This window comes from Diabrotica virgifera, chromosome 5, assembly GCF_917563875.1.
Source record: "Diabrotica virgifera virgifera chromosome 5, PGI_DIABVI_V3a".
NCBI lineage: Eukaryota > Metazoa > Arthropoda > Insecta > Coleoptera > Chrysomelidae > Diabrotica > Diabrotica virgifera.
Genome location: NC_065447.1, coordinates 82,442,539 through 82,467,276, shown reverse-complemented (window position 1 = coordinate 82,467,276; position 24,738 = coordinate 82,442,539). Strand labels below are relative to the sequence as shown.

The window sequence follows — 24,738 nt, the reverse complement described above, 5'->3', positions numbered from 1 at the left end:
TGAATTTAATTATTATTATATAAAATTAATAGGATGTTTAAAAATACAATTTGAGGATAAGAAGGTTAAAAGGAATAATGTAATCAACAAATTTAAAAAAGTCACTTTTGTATAAGGGCCTCCCATTTAATAAGAGTATCTAAAAATAAATGAACTCTTCCATGCATTATTTACGATTAAAATTTACACGAAGTATTTACTATACTTCATCAGTAATTAAATTTTTAAATTAAAAAATATCGGTTACATTATTAAGACAAATATTAATTTAAAGCTTTATGTATCTTTATATCTTATTAATCCTAATTTTAACGGGTAAAATCACTAGTATATAATATTATGTATTAAATTAGGTATATATTATATATTTATATTAAATTATAGATACAATATATATTAAATAAAATTAAATCTAATCGAATGGAATCTAATTGAATCAAACGAATATAATCGAATCTATAATAAGTATTCACTTCTGTCGGCATTCCGCAAGTGTCACGCTTTAATTTTTTTCCACAGCACACTACTTGTTTCCACTTTGATTTCCGTAACTTCGTTTACAGGAGACATCATCAGTTATGTTTAAAAATTAACACGTTTCTCAAGATATCTCGAGACAGAAAAAAGGTATCGACATGCGGTTTTCGATATTCTGTTGATAATTTGATCTAATTTTGTAATACAGGGTTAAAAGTGCATACTTGTATTTAATATTTTCCAAAGAAAACTAGATTTCTGAAAAACATAAAATAGCGCCCCCTAGCTGGCATATTACTTATTAGGCTGTTTCGTAATTATAACTCTTACATTAACGAAAAAGATCTGTTTTCAACGAGACCAAGTTTGCAAAAATCGATTAAGCAGAACCGGACTTACAGCCATTTTTCATAACAAGGTTCCCATTCACCCCACCTCTTATTTGCAAAGGTAGAGTTACACTTGTGAAATCAAATATTCGCAGAATTTTGCGAAGAATACGATGATTGGATTTTCAGTGCCCTTTCATTATGTAAATTTTGTAAAATTTTAATTTTTAAATTTTTGACACTCAATTACGCCCTCTAGCGGTGGACTTACAAATATGAAAATAATTTCCAGGCTTTTCTCGAGGTAACTTTTGTTATAAATTTTTTTTCCCAAAGCTGTACTATAAACGGTTCCTGAGATATGGCCGAGAGCCATTCTTATTGGGACACCCGGTACAGTGCATCACACCAAGACGATGCAAATACTAAACGAGGCAGGGACAACCAAATGGATTTGGTCAGGATCAGGATCCTGAAAACAATAAAAATTATGCGTAAGTGGGGCATGGCTAAATTTTGTCTCCTCTAATTCAACCTCTACTCTGAAAGAATATTTAGTGATGATTTGTACAAAATAAGGCATTCTACTAAACGGGTACCAGTCAAACAGGATGAGATATACAGATGATACCATAGTATTTATTTGCGGACAACCTAGAGGAATTAGGAGTCCTTATGAACAAAATCACATGGTTACAGTCAACAATCTCAGAAGGAAAAACATTTGGAAAGCGAGATCCAGAAAGAACATCCGGGTTAAAGAACCTCAGAATCTGGTTAAACACAACAGTTGTGAAGCTTTTCCTCGATGCTGCAGAAAAGATAAAGATTGCCATGAGAATCGCCAACATTAGTCATGGCATACAATAATAGATATTTCCCTTTGAATCCCGGTGCGTCTCGCTAGTAATGAGTTTGATTTTAATTTGAATCATTTGTAGGTAAATGTTGAACTCTATAAAATTAACACTGAGGGGGCCCAAAAATATCTTAAATTGTATTTTACGTTATGTTAATAGCTATTTGTATAATAAGGGAGGAAAGTGTAACTTTTCCTCCAGAGAATGAAGTTTACTGCCCGACGCGTAGCGGAGGGCAGTAATCATTCAAGGGAGGAAAAGACACTTTACTCCCATGTTATACATATGGTTTTTCCACCTTCCTCAAATAACAAGTCATTTTTTCATTTTTACTTAATTTATTTATGTAACTAACCAACAAAATTTATTAGAACTAAAACTAACAAGTATGTACAATATAACTGTCAACTGTCAAATATAAGTCAAATTATTAATGTAAACATTGTTAAATCAAAATAACAATTTACTGTTTTTTACCATTCTGCAAAATACAGGGTGTTTTATAAATAAACGTTAAAATGTATAGACACCTCGTAATAGAAAATAGATATTGTACAGGGCGTCAATAAGTTATATTTCATGAACGAAATACCATGACGTCACTTTTACTTTTCCTCCCTAAGGGAGGAAAAGTACAACTTTGCTCCCTACAATTAGGTCTGGAAAAGTATACTTTCGGTAGAGGTAGGTGGAAAAAATATATTCGTAATTGTTTTCTGAAACACAAACTAAATCCCTATTTAAATAGTGTTTTTGAAAATTTAAACTTGTTTTTTGTAAAACTAGAGAACATTTTAAATCTTTTATGTTTAAAAATATCACAGGACTTGTTTTTAATATTTAAAAATATCACAAGATATCACAGACGATTCTGTTTACACTAAGACATGTTCTTTTAAAGTACTTATACTTTTCTATCTGTTAAAATTATATAGTATCCATAATGCGAAATGTAATAATTTGTTATTTTATTCAATACCGCATTTCGATATAAGTTCTGTTTTTAGGCGTAACTAAAAATTTTATTTTTCAAAATGAGGCGACAATCTGTAAATGAAATCTATGTTGAAAGAAATGTGAATTATAATTGAAAAAATTAAGGCACCACTATGTTTTTTTTGTTAGGTTGTAGGAAGTTATGTATATAAACAACAATCACACGACCAGATGATCCTTAACACTTTCGCTGCACATGACTCCGATCAGGGACAGTAACCCATTGATTTTTAAGACGGTATATTTTACTTAATACGACACCGACATTAGTTAAGGTTTGTCAGGGTGTGAGTGAGAACTTACTGTCAAAAATTTTTAAACATTCTTTGCTGTGGTAGTTTAGTGATCCAAAATGTCGGAAAGTATGCCGGGTCCTTTAAAGTATAAAAAAAAACGTCTTTAAAAATTCACAAAAACTTTCCTCCACAGTATTTCAAAAATTTCTATGGTCAATAAGGGACGAACAAAGAGAAAGCGTATGAAAAATATGCTCCGAAAACAAAATTAGAAAGCAGACGACATATCACTGAGAAAAATGTCCTGATCAACCCGGATTTTGTTGAAGAATGCTTTGAAATTGCTCATATTATGCGAATCAAATTAGTATATTTTATAAAATATCTAAATAAACTTATTTTTTCTAATTATTTTATCAGAAAAACATTCTAATTTTCCCTGTGCCGATCGGAGCCAGTCAGCGATACACTATTATAAATTCTTAGCCTGGTGCGCATGACTCGCATCGGAGTCAAAAATTCAAATCACATTTTATACATAAGTATACACTGTAATTAATTAATTTAATATTATTATATTATATTCTAATATCAATTACATATTTAAAAAAAAGTTATTGCAGGTCATGGGTAACACCTCTCGAAAAAGTCAGCAGAGAAAGTGTTAAGAATGGAATCATAGCCTCAATTTTGCTTGGCTTAATTATTTATTTATTGGCACAATTATTGTGAACTAAGCAAGTTACGAAGACTGATAACAGGTGCAATATATTAAGCTCGGTTATACTATACCATGTCTTAAAGACTTTACGTTTGTGAAGAGTTTTTTAAATGTAACTTTTTATCTCTATGCAAGATGCCCAGAAACTCTCCTGAGATATGAAGACTGGAGATTCCTAAGATAATTTTTGGACAATTTATAACCCAATTCACCTAGTCCGAAAATGCTTCCTAATGGGTTAGAGCTCTTTGAAGATGGAGCCTTGTAATGAGTTCTTGTAAATACCCCCAGAAAGCTTCTATTTAGAAAAACGAAAACTGGTACGCTTATTTATCCTGCAGAGATGAATCAATTTCATAGATTGAGAATTTGTAGTACCTACTGGTCATGTGTGTCTTTTTTGGGTAGGCCAACGGTTATTTTTACAGATAACTTTTTTTGTCTTCAACTCGTTAAACATTTGTTACACTTAAATTGTGAGGTATTCCAGTACTAAAAGGAATGCTTGTTGCATTCGTTGGCTATGAACGGTCAACAGAGGTAAAATATACGTTTGTCATTGTCAAATTGTCTGTTTGCAAAGTTTATCCCTTATTTTTTTTTACTTTGTGGCACTCAAACAAAACAATTTCAAATCAACAAAAATGGTTTTTACTAATGAGGAATGTTCTCATAAACATTTAGTTCACGTCGAAATGAGGTGTAATGCTTCAGCAACTTTTAAAATTATCTGAGGAATCTCCTCTCTTCGTTTGTCGGTAGAGTTTCTGGATACCCTGTATATTCATTCACACTTACCATTATTTATTTTGAACTCAAGGTCTAGTTTACACTCGAGGTATCACTTTAAAATTTTTGAAAAATGATGATACCCAAATTGAATCGTTTATTTCAGAAAGGGGTGAAGTCACAAGTATTTACTTTTGAGAAAATCAAGTTTACACACTGTTTACATTCAACAAACAATCACTTTATATAAAATAAAAATTCTACCTAAGGGGCTCTCCATTAATCATGTGAGGCTCGAAAGGGAGGGGTGGGGTCCATAAAAAATCACGAAACATTACAAGGGGGAGGGGGGTGTAGTAATACATCACGTGTATTTATTTTTTCGTCACACGTGTTCACAATTTTTAAATTTAATTTTTCATTCACAATATTCTACAATACAACAACACATTAATTATTTTCTTTCCTTTCACCAAAATTTCTATAATAGTTTTATTAATATTGGATGTTAATGTCAAAAGCAACATGGGATACCTACTCTTCATGGTAAATTCTCTTAAATTCTTAAGATAAGAAGGGACACTTACAAAGTGTTTTGTTTCTTATTTACGATGTGTTTCCACTAGGAATACTGACCCTGTCGCCGTCTCCTATTTTATTTATGAGGGTTTAGTCTGTACATGATGTATTGTACCTATTATCTGATGAATTGGTAGTCTTGTCAGTTATTCTGTTGTTTTGGCACTGAATACATGGGTAAACAGGGTTGCTAGGTCAGTTTTAAATCTTCAGTAGTTTTAATTTTGTATACTAAAATTAGTTGATACTTATAGATACATATACCTAAATATAGATTTTTTGTAGATACTAAAAAATACACGTGATATAGGGGCAGGGGGGGGGGGGTTACCTTAAACCTCACCATGTATCACCAAGGGGGTGGTGGTATCACGTGATTAATGGACGGCCCCTAACAACCTGGAGTATGTATTTGTCAAAAACTGTTGTATCATTTTAAAAATGTATCTTATTTTGTTTAAGAAAAAAAAATTTTTTTTGCACTCATTTTGTCAAGATTTGTCACTTGACCCCTTTCTGAAATAAACGATTCAATTGTGAATATTGTATTTTTTTATCAATTTCAATAGAGATGTTGAAATTTGTAACACAGTAAGTTATAAAACATATTTGGGTAATCTTATGAAGAATTCTGAACTACATGACTTATCAGTAAAACATTAACTTGAATACAAAATTTAATGACATTGATTTGATTCAGCCAATAGCTCCTGCCTTCGCCACAATCTAACATACTACCATACAGTTTCTATAATATAAATCTTTTCTGGTCAAAAGTATTAAACATTAATTTAACTTTCATTTAAAGAAAGTCACCTTTGCAACAACTAAAGAATTCTTTGACCTAGAAATTCTAGATCACAATATTTCAAATAAAAACCGTGTCTATAGAAACTTTAAAATATCACATAATAGCAAATACTATACAGGTTGGGTATACCAAAATAGAGCTTGTAATAAGATAGTAGAGTGGCCACAAAAATATTTACGGTAAATCAGAGATATTCATATTATTTCGGCATTTAGGGTAATATACTGTAGTCTATACTATAATATAATGTAGTATATGTAAGACATTTTTTAAATTGTGGTTAACTTATTGAAGAATAACCATTTATTTATTAATTTTATGAAAACAAATGATTATAAGCATACAAGTGTAATGACAATGATGACAAATGTAATTATACATTATAAATTAAAATGATATACACAATAAAATTAAGTATAATAATGTAGTGGACTCTCCTTTTAATTTTATTTAAAAAATTTGAGTATGAAATGCCTACAAACTACAAACGAACTTCTGATAAAGAACAGTTGGCCAGCCACAACAATGTGTCAGAGAGGAGTGAAAAGCATAGTTTGTTATACAGTGATGAGCGCACTAATAACCGGCAAAATAGCACAAAGGATGGAAAACATAATAAATTGCGAAACAAAAAGAGATGAAACTAGTGGAGATGGAAATAATCGTTATAAACGTATAAATTAACATTACATTACATAGTTTCCCACCTTTAGACGTATCAGAGGAGTATGACAACTGTCACTGTGACAGTAGAATTTTATAAAATGCTATTGTCACGGCGTCTAAAGATTGGAAACTGTGTAATTTAATGTTAATTTATACATTATAACGATCATTTCCACCTCCACTAGTTCCATCTCTTTTTGTTTCACAATGTGTTATGTTTTCCATCTTTTGCGCTATTTTGCCGGTTATTAGCGCGCTCATCACTGTATAAAGTTAATTGGAACATGGTTTGAGATCTGGTATTGCTAGTCAAAACGTGTACATATTCTAATTACTAAAAGCAGACAGACCAGGCATCGACTTTCTCATTAAGAATTGTATAAATTCACATTAATCACTATGGCGACGTCAGGTTTCAAGGAAAGTATATTAAGGAAAGTGTGAACAAAAGAATATTCAGAAGACAGAAAGGCCTTAAACGAAATATAATGAAATTTATGTTACACTTTTTCAATATCTGTTTATGGGTAGCATAATAAGGTGACCACATGCATGAATAGTATTCCAGAGTTGGTCTGACCAATGCATAATATAGCAATTTAATAGAATATACAATTCGGAAATCATTTACGATTTCCGAAATGTCATCCTAATAATTTTAATATTCTATTAACATTAATACATTAAAGCATCAGTCACAGAATAAATTCTAAAGTCTACCGAACAGATGGAGTCATCACGTGAATAAATTACAATATTTCTTCAAAATACCTTACTGATACCCTTGTACACAATAGAACCGATATCAAGGTATTCGGTATCGGTATTTTGTACAAATGCGCGAGTTAAGTTATTTTGAAGAAATATTGTGATTTATTCACGTGATTACTCCATCTGTTCGGTAGACAGAGTATAGAATAGGCATACCATTGTATGTCGCCAATCAAACACTATATACAGACCTAAAAAAATCAGGAACTAAATTTTTTTTATTCTTAATGATATTAGTACAAATTCTTACAAAACCATGGGACATATGTTTTCTTTTTTACAATTTGTGACCATTTTCAAGATGGTTCTCATAAGAGTCTGCAAGCTTTAAACAAATGGGACAAAAAAATGACTATTTGCTAATCCAATTCGTAATAATTTCGCACAGCAACTTTTTAAACGCGATTTTCTAATACAGTTAATAAAAATGTACTATATGGTTTTTAGTCGAAATGAACATGACGTCAGTTTTAACTCAGTAAAAAATAATATTAGACAATTAACCTACCCAGCCCGGTGCAGTAGAAAAGACAACTAAAAATTACATGTGTTTTTATGTTTTGTATTCCAATCTAAAGAAAAACAGGAAATTATACAGCGTTTTGGTACAAAAAGCACCGACCAATTTAAAGAAAAAATTGATATTTGAAAACAATATTTCGTAAGATCCCAAACAAAGAAATTCTGAAAAAAGAAACATCATAAGAATCAACAATGTTGCCACATTTAAGCTTCTGACGTCATTCTCAACTTACAACTGAAAACCCTATAGCAATTTCAGTATAAAATGAATTATGGAATTATGATGAAACAATTATTATGATTATGATACACTAGTAGTGTTTTAGGAAATGCTGTACAAAGTCTTATTAGTTATAACATATAACACGAAGCGTTTCTTAACGCATTAACCAACAGAAAAATCGATTATAAAGATACTTCTGATAATGTAAACATATATTTTGGCATCAAATTTATATAGTTTTGTTTTAATCGGTTATCAAATTAAAAGAAAAATTCAAATAATAACAACAAAAAGGGCTTCAAAAAGTCATGTCATGAAACAATATTTATATATTGTTATAAGATACTACAAACAATTATAGTAAATGGTGAAAGCATTAAAACTGCCGGAAGATGGTTTACCATAATTCTTGAGCAATTTAAAATACTAATTATTACACGCTGAAATAATAAAAATATTATTTCTTTCTATTGTACAAATTGTACTCTTCTAAAAGAGTATTAATTATTATATCAAAAATATGTTCACATTATCACAGTATGTATTTAAAACAAGAGTGGCCACTCTACTTAAACGATTCCACCTTATACTCGAACCAATTTTTAATAATAGAATAAGTCCTAAACATCTAGATAGTAAATATAAAAATGTTACAATACCGGGCCCTGGTCCAGGCATGTGTTGCATTGGGGGCGGTGGTCCTCCTCCTTGTTGAAAGAATGCTGGATTTACGTGCGGAGCTGGTCCTTGCTGTTGAGGCGCCCCGGGTGGTCCCATTTGGGGTGGACCTCTTGGACCCATGTTAGGTCCTTGCATATGCGGCGGGCCTTGAGGGTACCCTTGTTGCATTGGTGGTCGATTCCATTCTGGACGCATCTGCGGTGGACCTTGTGGCGGCATTCCTCTTGGAGGACCTTGCTGCGGTGGTCCCTGCTTTAATAGGTTTCATATTGAAAGACAAGTGAAGTATACATGTGTATATTTTGGTATTTACATTAAATTCTAACCCATATATTATATATATATATATATACAGTGATGCAAATGCTAATGCTAATAACCGGCAAATAACGCAAAAGATGGAAAACGTAATATATTGTGAAATAAAAAGAGAAGAAACTGGTAGAGGTGGGAAATTATCGGTAAAAACGTAAAAAATTTCATTATATTACCACTGTACATAGTTTCCCACCTTTACATGTTAGCTTAAGAGCTAGCCTACTTAATTATAGGTATGACATTAACATGTTTTTAATTTTAAAGAATTGACATCATTGTTATAAGTAATAGATGAGTGAGTTTGAAAGCAAGGCTATCCATAAATAAATAAGAAACAAATATGAGTTGATAATTTTGCTTTAATTAAAAAAAAATTTAAAACTAATTTCAAAATTAAACAGACACATATTTTCCATTCCCTCAGGCCAAAAATATTCAGCTACTACCACTACCCTATCATATTTTGTCGTTTAATTGTGTGTCAGCCTCAAAGGAATGTGACGTCATGAGTGATGGCCATCTTGGTGTGTCGTCAGGAGTCAAAGTATCCTCAAGTGGCTACCTTAGTAATAATTTATTTTTTGATTAAAAAATACTGCTAATTAAACTCTTCTTGTTTAGTATTACTTTGTCTTCAATTGATTTTTACTTTATGCAAAATTAAAAAATGCCAATGTCATGTTAACGTCATACATATAATTTTATGACTTAAGTCAACTACCTCTTAAGCTAATGTCTTAAAGGTGGGAACTAATCATCTATAGTGGTATTGATGTAATGTAAATTTACAGGTTTATATGGATAATTTCCCACCTCCACTTCACCTCTGTTTATTGCATACGTGTTGTTTTTGATCTTTTGCGTTATTTTGCTGGTTATTAATAGTGCACTCATCACTGTTTCCACCACCAAAAATTATAGTCAATTTCATTGTTGATTTTCTCGTGAACAGATTAAGGGATTACACTATTTTTTTCGTTTTAGATTTTTCTTTTGGTATTTACGCTGTTGGAAAATGTTTACTAAAACTTCTCTTTTGAGGTTATAGCGGGTGAAAGACAAGATAGCCCTGTAGGGAAGACAAGGTACAAGCGTGGGTATACATTGAAACCATGCACATTGAAAATACCAAAGAAAAATCTATAATAAAAAAATTTGCGGAATCACTTAATCCGTTCATGAAAAAATCAACTATGAAACTGAGTAAAATTTTAGGTGGTGCAAGACTTGCAGTTAAGTGTATAACAACAGTTTAGAACAAAAAAAAATTGTTCCCTTGCATTTATTGAAACTTAGATGAATAAGAATGTAATAATCTTCTGATTTCCTACATAAGAATGACAAAAATCGTCTTTTATGTTGAATCTCTACAGTACTTTTCATATAAAACTATCCACCTTAAATAACTTTTGAAGCACTGATTTTTAGAAAAAGCGCAAAAACATGTCAAATAATATTTAAAGGAGGAGACATTATATCATATTTCAGCTTGCTGGGAACGGCACCCTCTCACCCCGTACCATCCCTTAGTTTTTTTAATTACTTCCACTTTTTTATTTGATATTTGGGTTCTCCTCTTTGTACTGATTTCAAAAATGTATAATACAGTAAAACCTCGATATAACGGACTAATTGGGGGGACAGGATGTCCGTTAAAGCCGAAAGTCCGAAAAAAAAAATAGGTTTCAAATCAATGAATTTTTTTCGAAAATGTGTAGGTACTGTATCTAGTAGATACAGTGTACAAATCTGTACGTTAAAAAAGGAACCAAGTTTAATTTGCTACCTTTTTACTTTTCTACCTCATCTAAAAACTTTCGGCAATATACTAGTTTGGTTGCCAAAATTATTCACTGATCCATGGGTTGAATAAGCGATGTATTTTTTGGCAGAATTATACAACTAAAGTTGCCATCTTCTGAATGACGAATATTTTCAGGGTGATAAGCAGGAGTGTGGTCTAAAATGAATAAACATTTTACCTCTTTCGGTGGTATTTCCAGTTTCTTCTCGTGAAATTTTCTCACTGCAGGTACAAATTCTTTAAAATCCAATTTTTGAAAATATCTGTGGTTTACTTTACTTTTTCGTGTCTGGATCCGACTACAGTTTTTCTGCCCAATATCGGGCCACGTCTATACCCTTTGTATTTGCGAGCCATAAATCATCGAGGGTGCACTGTGATGGGCAAAGTCTGCATACTCTCAGGTGCTCCACGTTCTGTATTTCCCCACATTCACAAAGTGCGTTGTTATCTGTCTTGATGCCCCATTTAATGAGGTTCTGTTTTACAGGGGCAACACCTGTGCGTATGCGGTTGAGTGTCCGCCAGGTTTTCTAGTCCAGGTTCATTCCATTAGGTTGTTCTGGATGTAGGGGGAACAGTTCGGGTGGTTCGACGCTGACATTTCTCATAAACCTTTTCCTTGATTTAAGTCGTGGTGAGCCAATATCTGTGGTGAACCATGCCTTATTAGAGCTATACCTAATGACCTAATATGAAACGGGCAGATGATGCATTATATCTTTGACAACTCTAGGTTTACGAGATTTGTCAACAATTATAGCAGTCAATCCATGCAATCTATCGGGGTTAGCATAAAGCAGTGCCGAGATCCTGTCATTGCTGATTTTTCTTTCAGAATTCGATTTTTCATATTTTTTTGCATTAATTTTTTTTACATTTGATCGGATTTTTTGTCCGTTATATCCGAAGTCCGTTAAATAGAGGTCCGTTGTATCTAGGTTTTACTGTACATAATGTTTAAAGCGATTTAGTTTATGGGAAATATAAATACAAAAGCAATAAAACTGAATTGAAAAAAAATTATTTTTTTTACAATTTTATCACAAACATACAAGGTGGAAGTAATTTAAAAAAAATTAAGGGATGGTACGGGGGTGAGAGGGTGCCTTTCCCAGCAAGATTAAATATGGCATAATGTCTCCCTCTTCAAATATTATTTGACGTGTTTTTGCGTTTTTTCTAAAAACCAGTGGTTCAAAAGTTATTTAAGGTGGATAGTGTTATCTGAAAAGCACTGTATATGTAGCAGGCAAGTGAAAGATGTAACAAATGTACACTGAAGGAAGAAAGATACATGTGAAGGAAAACAAAAAGTTTTTGAAATTGTAAAGCTACAGTATTTGATGAGCTACATTTGATTAAATGAACTCGTGAAATCAGAACATTTTGGTATTACTTTGTAGAATAAATGAATTTATGATGTAACCTACTACAATTATAAAAATATATTTAATATTTTGTGGGAAAATATATTGTGATGAACATGTAATGGAATAAACAATATCAGTTAGGCCACTCTGGCTCTCATGGCCTCAATTTTAATCTGTCTGTTATGTTTCTATGAAAATAATTATGCACATTGCTACTTTTAGCGTTAAAATTTCAATTTTTATTTATTTAACGCTATGACATTTCTCCTATATTTACGCTAAATTTAAATAATTACCTACCATTTTAATTAAAACAGTTTCAGTAGTTTGTGATTTTATTTCAACAACCAAATATAGTGTTTTCTTTATTCATATCAACAAAATAAAGGAAACAACAAGGGAACAACCTACCTATGGACAAAGTATTATTGAAAGTTTATTCACATACAACACATATTCGTAATATTTAAATTAAAATATCACAAACGTTTTTATTTGTTTATTCAATACTTAAATCTTTCTGTCTGGTATACCTCTTTGTATTGCTCAAATTATTATGAGTAGTACAGCTGCGGCAATTGAATAGTTTACACCCATTAATATCTAGTGGCCAATGTTTTGAATTCTTACCTCATTTAAACATACTTTTTACTTACACTTTATGCACCTTTTACATCAAAATGACGTTATCAGTGGTGGACCTAGGAGAGGTTGATTATAATTAAAAAATCAAAATAATATATCTATATTACAAAATCAAAACGGAAATTATAGAAAAAGTTTCTTTGAATAAAATTAAGATAAAATTTTTGAGTTTGGCAAATGCTCTTGATTTTTTGCAACGCCTATACGCATTTTGGACTCGTTAATAGCTTTTCAGCCAAATGTGTTTAATAGCTAAAAATGAAGGTGTAAACTATTCAGTGACCACAACTGTACATTTGATAATATTACATGTTCTATGACATTTCATAGTACAAGTGATGGATAATAGAGGAATTTTTCAAACTGTTTTACAATACAGTTGTTCTGCCATTGTAATTGGGAGGGACTTCCTGAAGTCAACAAGTCACCAACTACACCATTTCTTGTCAAAAGGTTGTTACAGAATTGTTACTATGTATATTTTATTAAATACCTCCTCCAAATTAATCACATGGATTAACAAAAGAACCATTATTTACCCAGAATGCTATTTTCTACAGTAAATTAATGAGCATTATAATGTAGTACCATATTATAAACTTTAAAAAAATATATAATTACAAAATGAGCGTGTAACTTACAAGAAATCCAAAATATTTTATTGTAAAGAAAAAAATGTTAATTCTGTTTTGTGCTTTGCCCATACAATATAAAAATACCTTGTACAAACAAATTTTAAATAAAATTAAATCAACATTGTGAAGTTGACAATATTAAAGTATCTACTTACTAGACTTGACCCTTAGAGAGAACCCATACTAGGAACAAAAGCATGCAAACAAACTACAGTAGACTCCCTCTATAACGAGAACTGAAATGGCGGACTAATTACCTCGTTATAAGCGGATCACGTTATATCAGACAACAATAATATTGAAATGGTTTGATGTCTCTTACGTAGTTTATTAGGTGTCGATGGTCGACCTGAACAATGAGATTTCGTCATCGTAAATTTCCTACAATATTCAATATCGGTTGATAAACAGGAAGAAGTTTATTACAGGCGCCTTAGTTTATTAGAGTACTTGCCTCGATAATAAGACAGATGTTGAGCATTTCTATATACAGGCAATTGGTGTTAAAACAGGTAAAGAAACATATTCTTCGATTTCATTTTTCCTCGTTATAACCAAATATGCCTCGGTATAGAGGGATATAGTTCAATAGGAATTTGATGAGACACCTAATGTACCTCGTTATAAGCGAAACCTCGTAATATCGTTATAGAGTCCACTATATTTTTCTTAAGAATGAGTTGCATTCACTAGAGTGTTTCAAACCAAAATAGATTAAGGAGTATGTGACTTATGGCATAAGTCAGAATATTTTACAAGTAGGTAATACAATCTATGCATGATGTGAATGGTAGTGAGCCTGACTTTGTCTCGTGACAACTCCAGTACTTGATTCATATTTGAAGAACTTTAACAATAATTTGACAGGTTTATTGGATGTATATGGATCCGGCAAACCGGATCCAACCAAATGGTTTTCATGGAAACCTGTTTTTACCCTTCATGTACCCAGTAGGGTAGGATAATTGCTAATTCTCATGCAGAGGTACTGGTCATGTTAAATTTTCCATAAAAAAAAAGAAATTGATGAAAAACACAAACATTTTTATACAAATAAATTATACATGTTTGAGTGGATCAAATGACATTGACAATTCACATGTGATGGATTAGATGTTGTCCTAGTATGTCCCTTAATATTAATAGTTAAGTCAAATAAGTGGAGACATTAAAGCATATAAATGGTTGAATAATTCTTGTATGATATTCTATTTTATAATAATTATGATCAAGAAAACACTTTGAAAATTTTACTAAAAACATTTCGTTGAGATATTTTAAAACTAATTAAAATTTCTACTTCTATTCATTTTATTTAGACTATGTCATATGCTGGCCACTCACTTGAGGATATAGAAGAGGCCGGGCGACTGACAGGGGGTTAATTGAAGGCCAAAATCACCACATACACGCAGTTTTCGTAAAGGCGTTGGCACACTCGATCACAAAACTGCATGTGTGTGGCGTCTCAACTGCAGTTCATTAACTTAACTACTCAAATAACGGCCTTCAGTCCTGGCCTGCATGCCATGGCCTCTTCGATATCCTTAAGTGAGTGGCCAGCAATATATTCTTACACTCATTATTATTATTTTGATTCTCATCTCTTCAAGTCTATAAAAATATATTCCAAATTTGTTTAAAAATGTGTTAATGTGTATTGAGTTAAAAAGCAGACTATATTTTAAACAAATATACGGGGTGTTTGTTAAATAATGGGCCATAGCTTAACCTTGAGATTCCTGAGGTCAAAATAGGTCGATTTAAGCTAACTTACCTTAGTACAAAAGTTGATAATAACCGAAATACAGGGTGTCAAAGTTAAACTTTTATTTTATTTATTTTTTAATATTTCCTGACAGGCATGGGACAACAACACGAAATTTGGTAAGTGGTGCTGGTATTGTAAAATCTACTAAATTATGTTAAACAAACGTTTCTGGTTAAAACCAGAGGCATATGACAGGGGAACGTGAATGGTTGACCTTTCCCAAATTCTACGCCACTGGGGGAATTGCTATTTTAGTACAATTTTTGATTCTCCAATACTTTCTATGTAAAAAACATACTCTTCATTCGTAACGATAAAGCCATTAGTCTTCGAGATATTTGAAGCTAAAAACGAAGGAGCATAATACATTAATCAAAATAAGTGTGCCTTCTCATATTTAACTTCAAAATCTCGAAAACTAATGACTTCATCGTTACGAATTAAGAGTAACTTGTTTGCATAGAAAGTATTGGAGAATCTAAAAATTATGCAAAAATGGCAGTTTCATCAGTGGCGTAGAATTTGGGACGGGTCAACCATTCACTTTCCCCTGTCGTATGCTTCTGGTAGTAGCCTGAAACGATTTAACATAATTTAGTAGGGTGTACAGTGCCTACACTTTCTGTCAAGTATCACATGGATATGTCAAATTATTTTAAAGTACAGTACCGAACAGTATCCGAATTAATTGGGGGACATGGGTGTTCGGAAAACCGATTTGTTCGGATAATTGAACTATATTGAGATTGTCATACATATTTATCCACAAGTGAATAAAAACCTTATTTATATAACTGTATATTTGTTTATACCTTGATAATGACAAATAGCAATTAAATAAAAAAGTGCAGTCTTTGCAACAACATATTTTTGAATACACAATTGAAGAAAATTGAAGATATTTTAAGCGTTAATTACTAACGCTTGCTCAGTACTCTAGTGCGGGGCGTAGGAGTCGGGAGTTCGGATAACCGGTCGTTCGGTTGATCGACGTTCGGATAATCGACGCTCTACTGTATTCGTTTTTTAATAATTTATTTTTTATTTAAAACTTTAAGAACTATGTGTGTCCGGAACTATAAAACTATTTGACATATCCTTATGGTACTTGGCAGTAAGTGTAGCTACTGTACACCCTACTAAATTATGTTAAATAATCGATTGTGGTTAATACCAGAGGCGTACGATAAGGGAAAGTGAATGGTTGACCCTTCCCAAATTCTACGCCACTGATGAAACTGCTATTTTAGCATAATTTTTAGATTCTCCAATACTTTCTATGCAAATAATGTACTCTTCATTCGCAACGATAAAGTCATTAGTTTTCGAGATATTTGAAGTTAAAAATGAAAAGGCACACTTATTTTGATTAATGTATTATGCTCCTTCGTTTTTTGCTTCAAATATCTCGAAAACTAATGGCTTTATCGTTACGAATGAAGAGTATGTTTTTTACCTAAAAAGTATTGCAGAATAACAAAATTAAAAAATTGCGCTAAAATAGCAACTCCGCCAGTGGCGTAGAATTTGGGAAGGGTCAACCATTCACGTTACCCCGTCGTACGCCTCTGGTAGTAACCATAAACCTTTGTTTGACATAATTTAGTAGATTGTACAATACCAGCACCACTTACCAAATTTCGTGTTGTTGACCCATGCCTGTGAGGAAATATTCAAAAATAAATAAAATAAAAGTTTAACTTTGACACCCTGTATTTCGGTGATGATCAACTTTTGTACTAAGGAAAGTTAGCTTAATCAACCTATTTTAAGCTCAGGAATCTAAGGTTAAGCTATGGCCCATTCTTTACCAAACACCCTGTATATGGTCATAATTAACTATTATAATAAATATAAATATCACAAGTAACATATATGGATTTAGTAGGAACAAACTTAAGATTTAGATCTTGGAGCTGCAAAGTGGATACCTCATCAAATAAATACTACACTGTCAGCATATAAAAATCAGATCATGATAAATCATACATCACTTCTAAAGAAAATACTTTGCATTTTACTTGATGTAAGTAATAAGATAAAGCAAAATATTAAAATTTAACTTCTGAGATGGAATTTGCAATCAGACAAACAAAGCATGTTGAATGGAGCTGATCACTAGATAATTTTATGACAGTTTTGTATCTTATGGTTGAAGTAATACTATGGTTGAAGTATACCTGAAGTAAAAAAGATTTTGGTATGATTGGCTAAGATAGCAATGGATATGAACAAATTGAACCAAATCCAAGTAAGAGTTGGAAAACCTGTGAATGTATTATATATTATAATAAATAAATAAGTAAAGTAATTACATAGAATTTCATATATTGTACATCATAAATAAATATATTTACAATTTGATAACTTAGAACTACAGGGTTCCAATTTTATAAAATTTGTGATTTTGACAAAAAATTTTTTTAACAAAGTGTCAGTACTATAATTATCCTTTAAGTTTACCATGACTTTGGCTATAACTTGCAGCTTTGGAACCATTGTTTTGCTACTTAGAACACTATAATTCTCAGGTAGCAAATTATATTTCCCCTTTTGGTTTTAAGTAAAAACAATCCCCTACACACTGTATAATTTCACTTGAAACAAAAAGGAAAACTCATTACCAGTTATTTTTTTAAATGTTTAATACAGCTCTAAACATCAGGGAGGTATGAAGGATCCTTCTCCTTCCTAATAAAAAAAAACGAGAAAATGTCATTTTCTTATGCAGGGTGTTTCATTGGGAAACGGAAATACTTTAATGGTAGTAGAAGTCACCGAGGCGATTCTAGATATACATTTTTTGCCCTACCGACTTTTATAACAGAGTTACAGGGTGTTCTATCGATTTTGCTCATTTATTTTCTAAGCCATAACTTTAGAACCACCCTGTATATATTTTTTTCATATTTGGTACACATATGTCTCATTCAAAACTCAAACGACCGACATACTAATCACTGAAAAAATCCAGGTCCGGATTAACAAAAAATTATAAAGTAATTGTGACCTTAAAACAACACTCTGTATATTAAAATTTTGAAAATCTGTTTGCATATTTGAAAAGAGCACAAAAAACTAAGTTTATTGGTTCGCTTCAATTTTTCGGCCAGACAATTTTCTGACTTTAATTTTGAAATTATATTGAATTTTTTAAGAACTCTGACATTAAAAAGCAGGTATTATTAACTTTTTATTATAAATTATTAAAATTAGTGAATAAATACTAATTTTAATTACCACATTGGAACGACCCAATTACTAATGACAAGAAAAATCCAGTTCCGGATTAACAAAAAAAATATAAAGTAATTGTGACCTTGAACTAAAACCCTGTATTTTGAAATTTTAAAAATTCGTCTGTGCATTTTAAAAGAGCATAAAAAATTAGGATTAAAGGTTAATTTTAATTTTTTTGCGCAGGTGGCTTAATTACATCAATTTTAAAATTATATTAAAATTTTAAAGAACTCAAGAGATTAAAAATCATGTATTATTAACTTTTAATAATTTAATGTTAATAAATCAATACTTATTTTAAAAATACTTAATACTTATTTACTACGCTGGCTGTCTTGTGCTGGATGCACATCATTAAAAATTAGAATTGCGTGAATTGGGATATTTTAATGATTTAGTAAAGAATTAAAAAACAGCTATATCTAATAAAAAAAAATCGTTTAAACAATTCAATAATTTAACAAATTAAAAATATTTAAACTATAACAGTTGCTCAAAATGTCCGTCATTTTGTTCAATGTATTTCCTTGCTCGTTTTAAAAGATTTCGAATCGATTTTTTAATTACATTGGGATTGTTCTTAATTTTTCTGGCAGCTTCTTGTCACCTTTACAGAATTAATCAAAATGATTTCAGAATTGCTGTAATTAAATTATCTGCGCAAAAACTTGACATTCACCTTTTAACGCAGATTTTGTGCTCTTTTAAAATACGCAAACAAATTTTCAAAATTTCAATATGCCGGGCTTTGTTTCAAGGTCACAATTATTTTATATTTTTTTTGTTAATCCAGACTTGGATTTTTCTTATGGTTAGTATGTCGGTCGTTTGGGTTTTGAATGAGACATATGTGTACCAAATATGAAAAGAATATACAGGGTGATTCTAAAGTTATGGCTTAGGAAAGGAATGGGCAAAATCGATAAAACACCCTGTAACTCGGTTATAAAAGTGGGTAGGGCAAACAATTTAGCATATCTAGAACCGGCTCGGTAACCTCTATTCACCATTTAAGTATTTCCGTTTCCCACTGAAACACCCTGTATAAGAAGGATGTGAGTACCAAATGCCGACAACGTAGTTATACATCTTTATAAGAACATTAAAAAATCAATAAGCACCAAAAATAGCTAAATTACCAAGTAAAACTAAAATCATAATCTAAACAAAAATCAAGATATTTACATAGAATGAAAAAATCTTTTTTTTTTATTAAGTTTTAAAGCTATACAATAGTTTCTTTTTTAGATTTTTTAAGCTTTTAGTTTTTTTTTAGCTATACAATTTATCAAGAAATAAGTATAGCATTTTCAATATTTTAAAAACAGAAGAAACAATAACATTTAAAAAAGCAACAAGAAATGTATCTCATTTTTATTCATAGAATATTTATAAAACCTATCTACCAATTTTGTAATAAAATTTATTATTTATATTCCAAACTCTCAAACTATAATTAAACATAAAAACAAGAATTTTATATAGGGTTAGCAACTCAAAAGAGTCTACCCTGATATTTGGCAGTATTCACTAGATTTTGTGAAAATGCTGTTATATCATCTTTTAACACATCGAGTAACGCTAACAATGTGTCACACATATCACAGGAAATTAGCCAGTGAGACAAGAGCGGTTACAGGTTTATTTTGCTAACATTTAAAGGGTTTTATCCATGTATTTTTGGTGGCTCAGCATGCGATTTGCCTGTATCAGCACTGATGATGATCTTTGTAGATCAAAAACGTTCTGTGATTTAGATGTGACCCTTTGATGGTTTTTTAATAAAATATACAGGGTGTCCAGAAACTCTACCGACAAACAAAGACAGGAGATTCCTTAGATTATTTCATTCATAGGAGATTCTGACCAATAGAAAGCTACAGAAATCTGAATTAAATCGATAATTTTTGATAATTGTCAAATATTTATAAAAACTTTGTGTTGAATTGTACTAATTTGTACTTACATAAATAAATTACAATAAAATTTTGGTTTTGAACAGTTTTATTCATGAAATAATCGCAACAAATTGCACTCAAACTCTAAAATTAATATAGAATTTTTGCCCTCGTGACACTTTGACATAATTTCACTTGCCTTTGGCTCGTGAAATTAAAACTGTCAAAGTGTCACTCGGAAAAATTCCAATAATTTTAGAGCTCTTGTGCAATTACTACTGATAATTTTAAGACAATTTAACCAAATTCACCTAGTCCGAAAATGCTTCCTAAGGGAGCTAGAGCTCTTTGAAGATGGCGTCTTGTAATTAGTTTTTCTTAAATACCTCCAGAACGATTCTAGTTAGAAAAACGAAAATTGGTACACATATTTATCTTCCAGAGATAAATCGATTCCATCCATTGTGAATTTCTAGTACCCGTCATAGGCGTCCGTTTTGGGTGGGGCAACAGATATTTTATCGTATACCTTTTTTGTCTTTAACTTTTAAGCATTTTTGATACTGGATTATTAAGCTGTGGGGTATTCTAGTACTAAAAGGTACTCTTGCTTTAAGTCGGTAGGACACACCGTTTTCTAGAAAAATCGATTTGAAAATTTTTCGTTTCCTGAATTTTAAAAAATATTGAAAATTTTTTTCGAAAAAAACGGGTGTATTTTACCGACACTAGGCAAGAGTAACTTTTAGTACTAGAATATCTCATAATTTAATAATCTAGTGTCAAAAATCCTTAAATTTTAAAAACAAAAAAGTTATGCGATAAAATAACCGTTGACCTACCCAAAATGGACACATATGACCGGTACTAGAAATTCGCAATTAATGAAATCGATTTATCTCTGGAATATAAATAAACGTACTAGTTTTCGTTTTTCTAAATAGTTTTTTTTAAATTTTTTTTGATATTCAAAAAACGAAAAATTTTCAAATCGATTTTTCTAGAAAACACTGTATGATATCGACTTAAAGTAAGAGTACTTTTAGTACTAATAATACCCTACATTTTAATAATCCAGACTGAAAAATGCTTAAAAATTAAAAACAAAAACGTTATGCGATAATATAACTGTTGCCTTACCCAAAACGGACGCCTATGACTGGTACTAGAAATTTGCAATTGATGGAATCGATTTATCTCTGGAAGATAAATATGTGTACCAATTTTCGTTTTTTTTTAATAGAAGAGTTCTGGAGATATTTAAGAAAAACTAATTACCAGACGCCATCTTCAAATAGCTCTAGCTCTTTTAGGAAGCATTTTCGGACTAGATAAATTGGATTAAATTGTCTTAAAATTATCTGAGGAATCTCCTGTCTTCGTTTGTCGGTAGAGTTTCTGGACACCCTGTATATACCTTTTATAAAGAATTTTTCAATAAATATAAGTTTACTGACAGTGTTAATTCTTTTAAAACTAAATGTAAGAACTATGTTCAATAAAATTTGTTTGAAATGATCTATTCTACCACAGAACAAGTTGAAATTATTCTGAACTAATGAATTTATTAAAGTTTCTTATTAATGTTGCAAATTTAGTTTTTGATGTGACAAAAAAATTTAAATCGACACCATCAAAACACAGGCATTACATTTAGTTTTTAGAGGAACACTCAATAAATTTATACTTTTTCAGAAGAATAGAATTAATATGAAAAAAAAATCATAAATGCCAGAATTCTCTAACAAAATATCTGTCTGTATTAGTGATGTAACAAATGTCATTTTTTGAACATTCAGGAATACAAATGTGAATATCTGCTACCGACATTTGTGAATGTGGATGCGAATATTCAGTTTTTTTTAATTTGTTTCTATTTTTGTCATGTTTTCTAAATAAAATCAAATAAAAAAAAATAAAGTGTAGATTGATAATGTGATTATACGAGGTTAAGTTACCTTTTCTTAATAAAAAAAGGTAAAAGTGAATAGATTTGGACATTATTAACGTAATATTATTTTCAAATTATATTTTTTTCTGATATTCATATTCGCAAAACATTCGTATAAATTTTGTGAATGTGAATATGAATATACAAAAATATGGGAATATTCGTGAATGTGAATATTCGTTACATCACTAGTCTGTATTACTGGAAGAAAAGGTGTCGACAAAAATGAGATCTGTGTTATTAAAATATGTTCCCATTACAATAAAAATCAACGTGTTTTAGCATCTTCACAAAATTCAATCAATAATGATAAACATCAAGGTGGACTCTTTGTAGTGGCGCAAAAAGAACACTAATAAAAGGAAAATTGTAAAATGTAATCTTATGATTTGAAAATTGAAACAATAAATATATATTTTATTTTTCCTAATTTGGTGGTATTATCATAAAATTGTAACAGTAATTAACAGTTTACATACACTATTCACATTATTAAATATAAATATTTCGTATATTGTACCTCCGAGCTTTATTATATCAGTGATGTTTAAATAGGTCAATGTATGCACTAAGTTAATATATTTTTTCAATTCAATTAATTTTGAGAATGACAGAAAGTCACATGAATAATTTATATTAGCTATTGTATAATTCTATTCTAACAAGATGAATATTCTCCAACACAAAAATGTTTTAACTGTGGATAGTATATTACAGAACTATCAACTTTCTTCATATTGGTGCACCATAAACATTTGGTTCATTTAAATATATTGATCAGATTTTGTACTGTATACAGGTTGATTGATTAGTGTGAAGAGGGCCAGTGGATCTGTTATAGTAAAATATACAAAAGAAAGTTATGAACAAAAATTGTAGATAGCTTTAAATCCTTTTTTAATTTTTTTTTAAAACTAGTTACAATCTTAATGGCATGCCAGATCAAAGTAATATTTATTTTTTTAACAGAACACCACAGTATTTCTAAATTTGAAATTTGCTTCACTTCCCCATCAGAATACAAAGTTGTAACCTATTATACTGGATATTTTAAAAGGTATAACCAATATTCCATGAAAATCATATGAAGTTCAATACCCTGAGTTATTACAAAGGCCACGAGGAAAATAAACTTCCTGTAGCTGGCTGTATACCATAAATCACAAAAATACAAGTTTTTTGTAAAAGGTATATATTAAAATACCCTAAATAAGGGTCACAATACAAAACGTTTTCGGATTAAGGAATCCATCATCAGTGTTTAAAAGCCTTACAAAATTTGCATGCCTGAGCCACCAAAATGTATAGGGTAAAAACCCTTTAAATGTAAATCAAAAAGTTATTTTACATATTTATATAAAATTCATCGGTTAGTTGTCAGTTGACGATTGAAATCCAATATGTGAGGTTTTCTCCAAAAAAAGTTCCAACCACGTGGGGAGAGTCCTGTGTTGCCCTGGGTATCATCCAGGTTTATCTATAACATCCGATGAATTTTATATAAATATGTAAAATAACTTTCTGATTTACATTTAAAGGGTTTTTACCCTATACATTTTGGTGGCTCAGGCATGCAAATTTGGTAAGGCTTTTAAACACTGATGATGGATTCCTTAATCCGAAAACGTTTTGTATTGTGACCCTTATTTAGGGTATTTTAATATATACCTTTTACAAAAAACTTGGTAATTTTTTTTTATTACAAAGGAGTATGGGACCAATAATCTATTTTAATAATTTCTATAATAATCTATTTTAATAATTGCCAAATATAAAATTAATTAACCTTGATTACCAAAAGTCAGATCCAAGTTATTTTCTTGGTCCAGTCGAACCCGCTTATTAGAATACCTGTTAAAGGAATGTCCCACTTTAAGGAATAGAAATTTGAGTTCCAGAAACGTTTTTACTAGCCATCTATGATCGGTTATTAGAATATCCCCATTATAGGAATACTTTTGCTTGGCACGAAGGCTATTCCAACAAGCGGGTTCAACTGTACTGCCCTACTAAGCGAAAAGGGGGTATCTACACTTTTTTTCCAAAAAATGAGATATTAATGTCTAGTCAATAATTACACCTTATTCTATCTAATACTAAAGTGAATTGGTCTATTCTACAAAGCATACGTTATATCGTCGCCTTAATACTATAACTTGATAACTCGAAATTAGTAGTTTTGAGATAAACGAGTTTAAAGATTTTAAAGATATTTGTGCTGCTACCATGATGTTGGTAAATACGGAATTCACTCTGCGGCTCTAAAATACTGTTCCTTAACTTTTTGGCAACTGATCTATTTAGAAATATGGTGTAAATTTGTTTTCCAATATGGAAAAAACATGAAAAATTAAAGTTATCAACTTTTAGCATTACCATAATGTTAACATTTGGTAATGTCGCATGTTGTGCTAAGTCGCATATAAGTGAACTTTTTAACACAACTAATATTTTAAACATTATTTTGTTGAAAATTAGCTCTCTGCCATGGGGGTTGCCAGT

At 30.9% G+C, this 24,738-nt stretch overlaps 1 protein-coding gene across 5 annotated transcripts in view; it reads right to left on the bottom strand.

Moving 5' to 3' along the window:
- LOC114343564 (cleavage and polyadenylation specificity factor subunit 6) overlaps window positions 1-24,738 on the bottom strand; it is a 72,640-nt gene that overhangs the window by 20,617 nt on the left and 27,285 nt on the right. For 4 of the 5 annotated variants that reach the window (XM_028294404.2, XM_028294406.2, XM_050650196.1 and 1 more), the window contains exon 4: window positions 8,580-8,853. In XM_028294404.2, the coding sequence (XP_028150205.1) occupies window positions 8,580-8,853 (274 nt within the window). The remainder of the gene's footprint in view (window positions 1-8,579; window positions 8,854-24,738) is intronic. The other variant, XM_028294405.2, reaches the window with a different exon arrangement.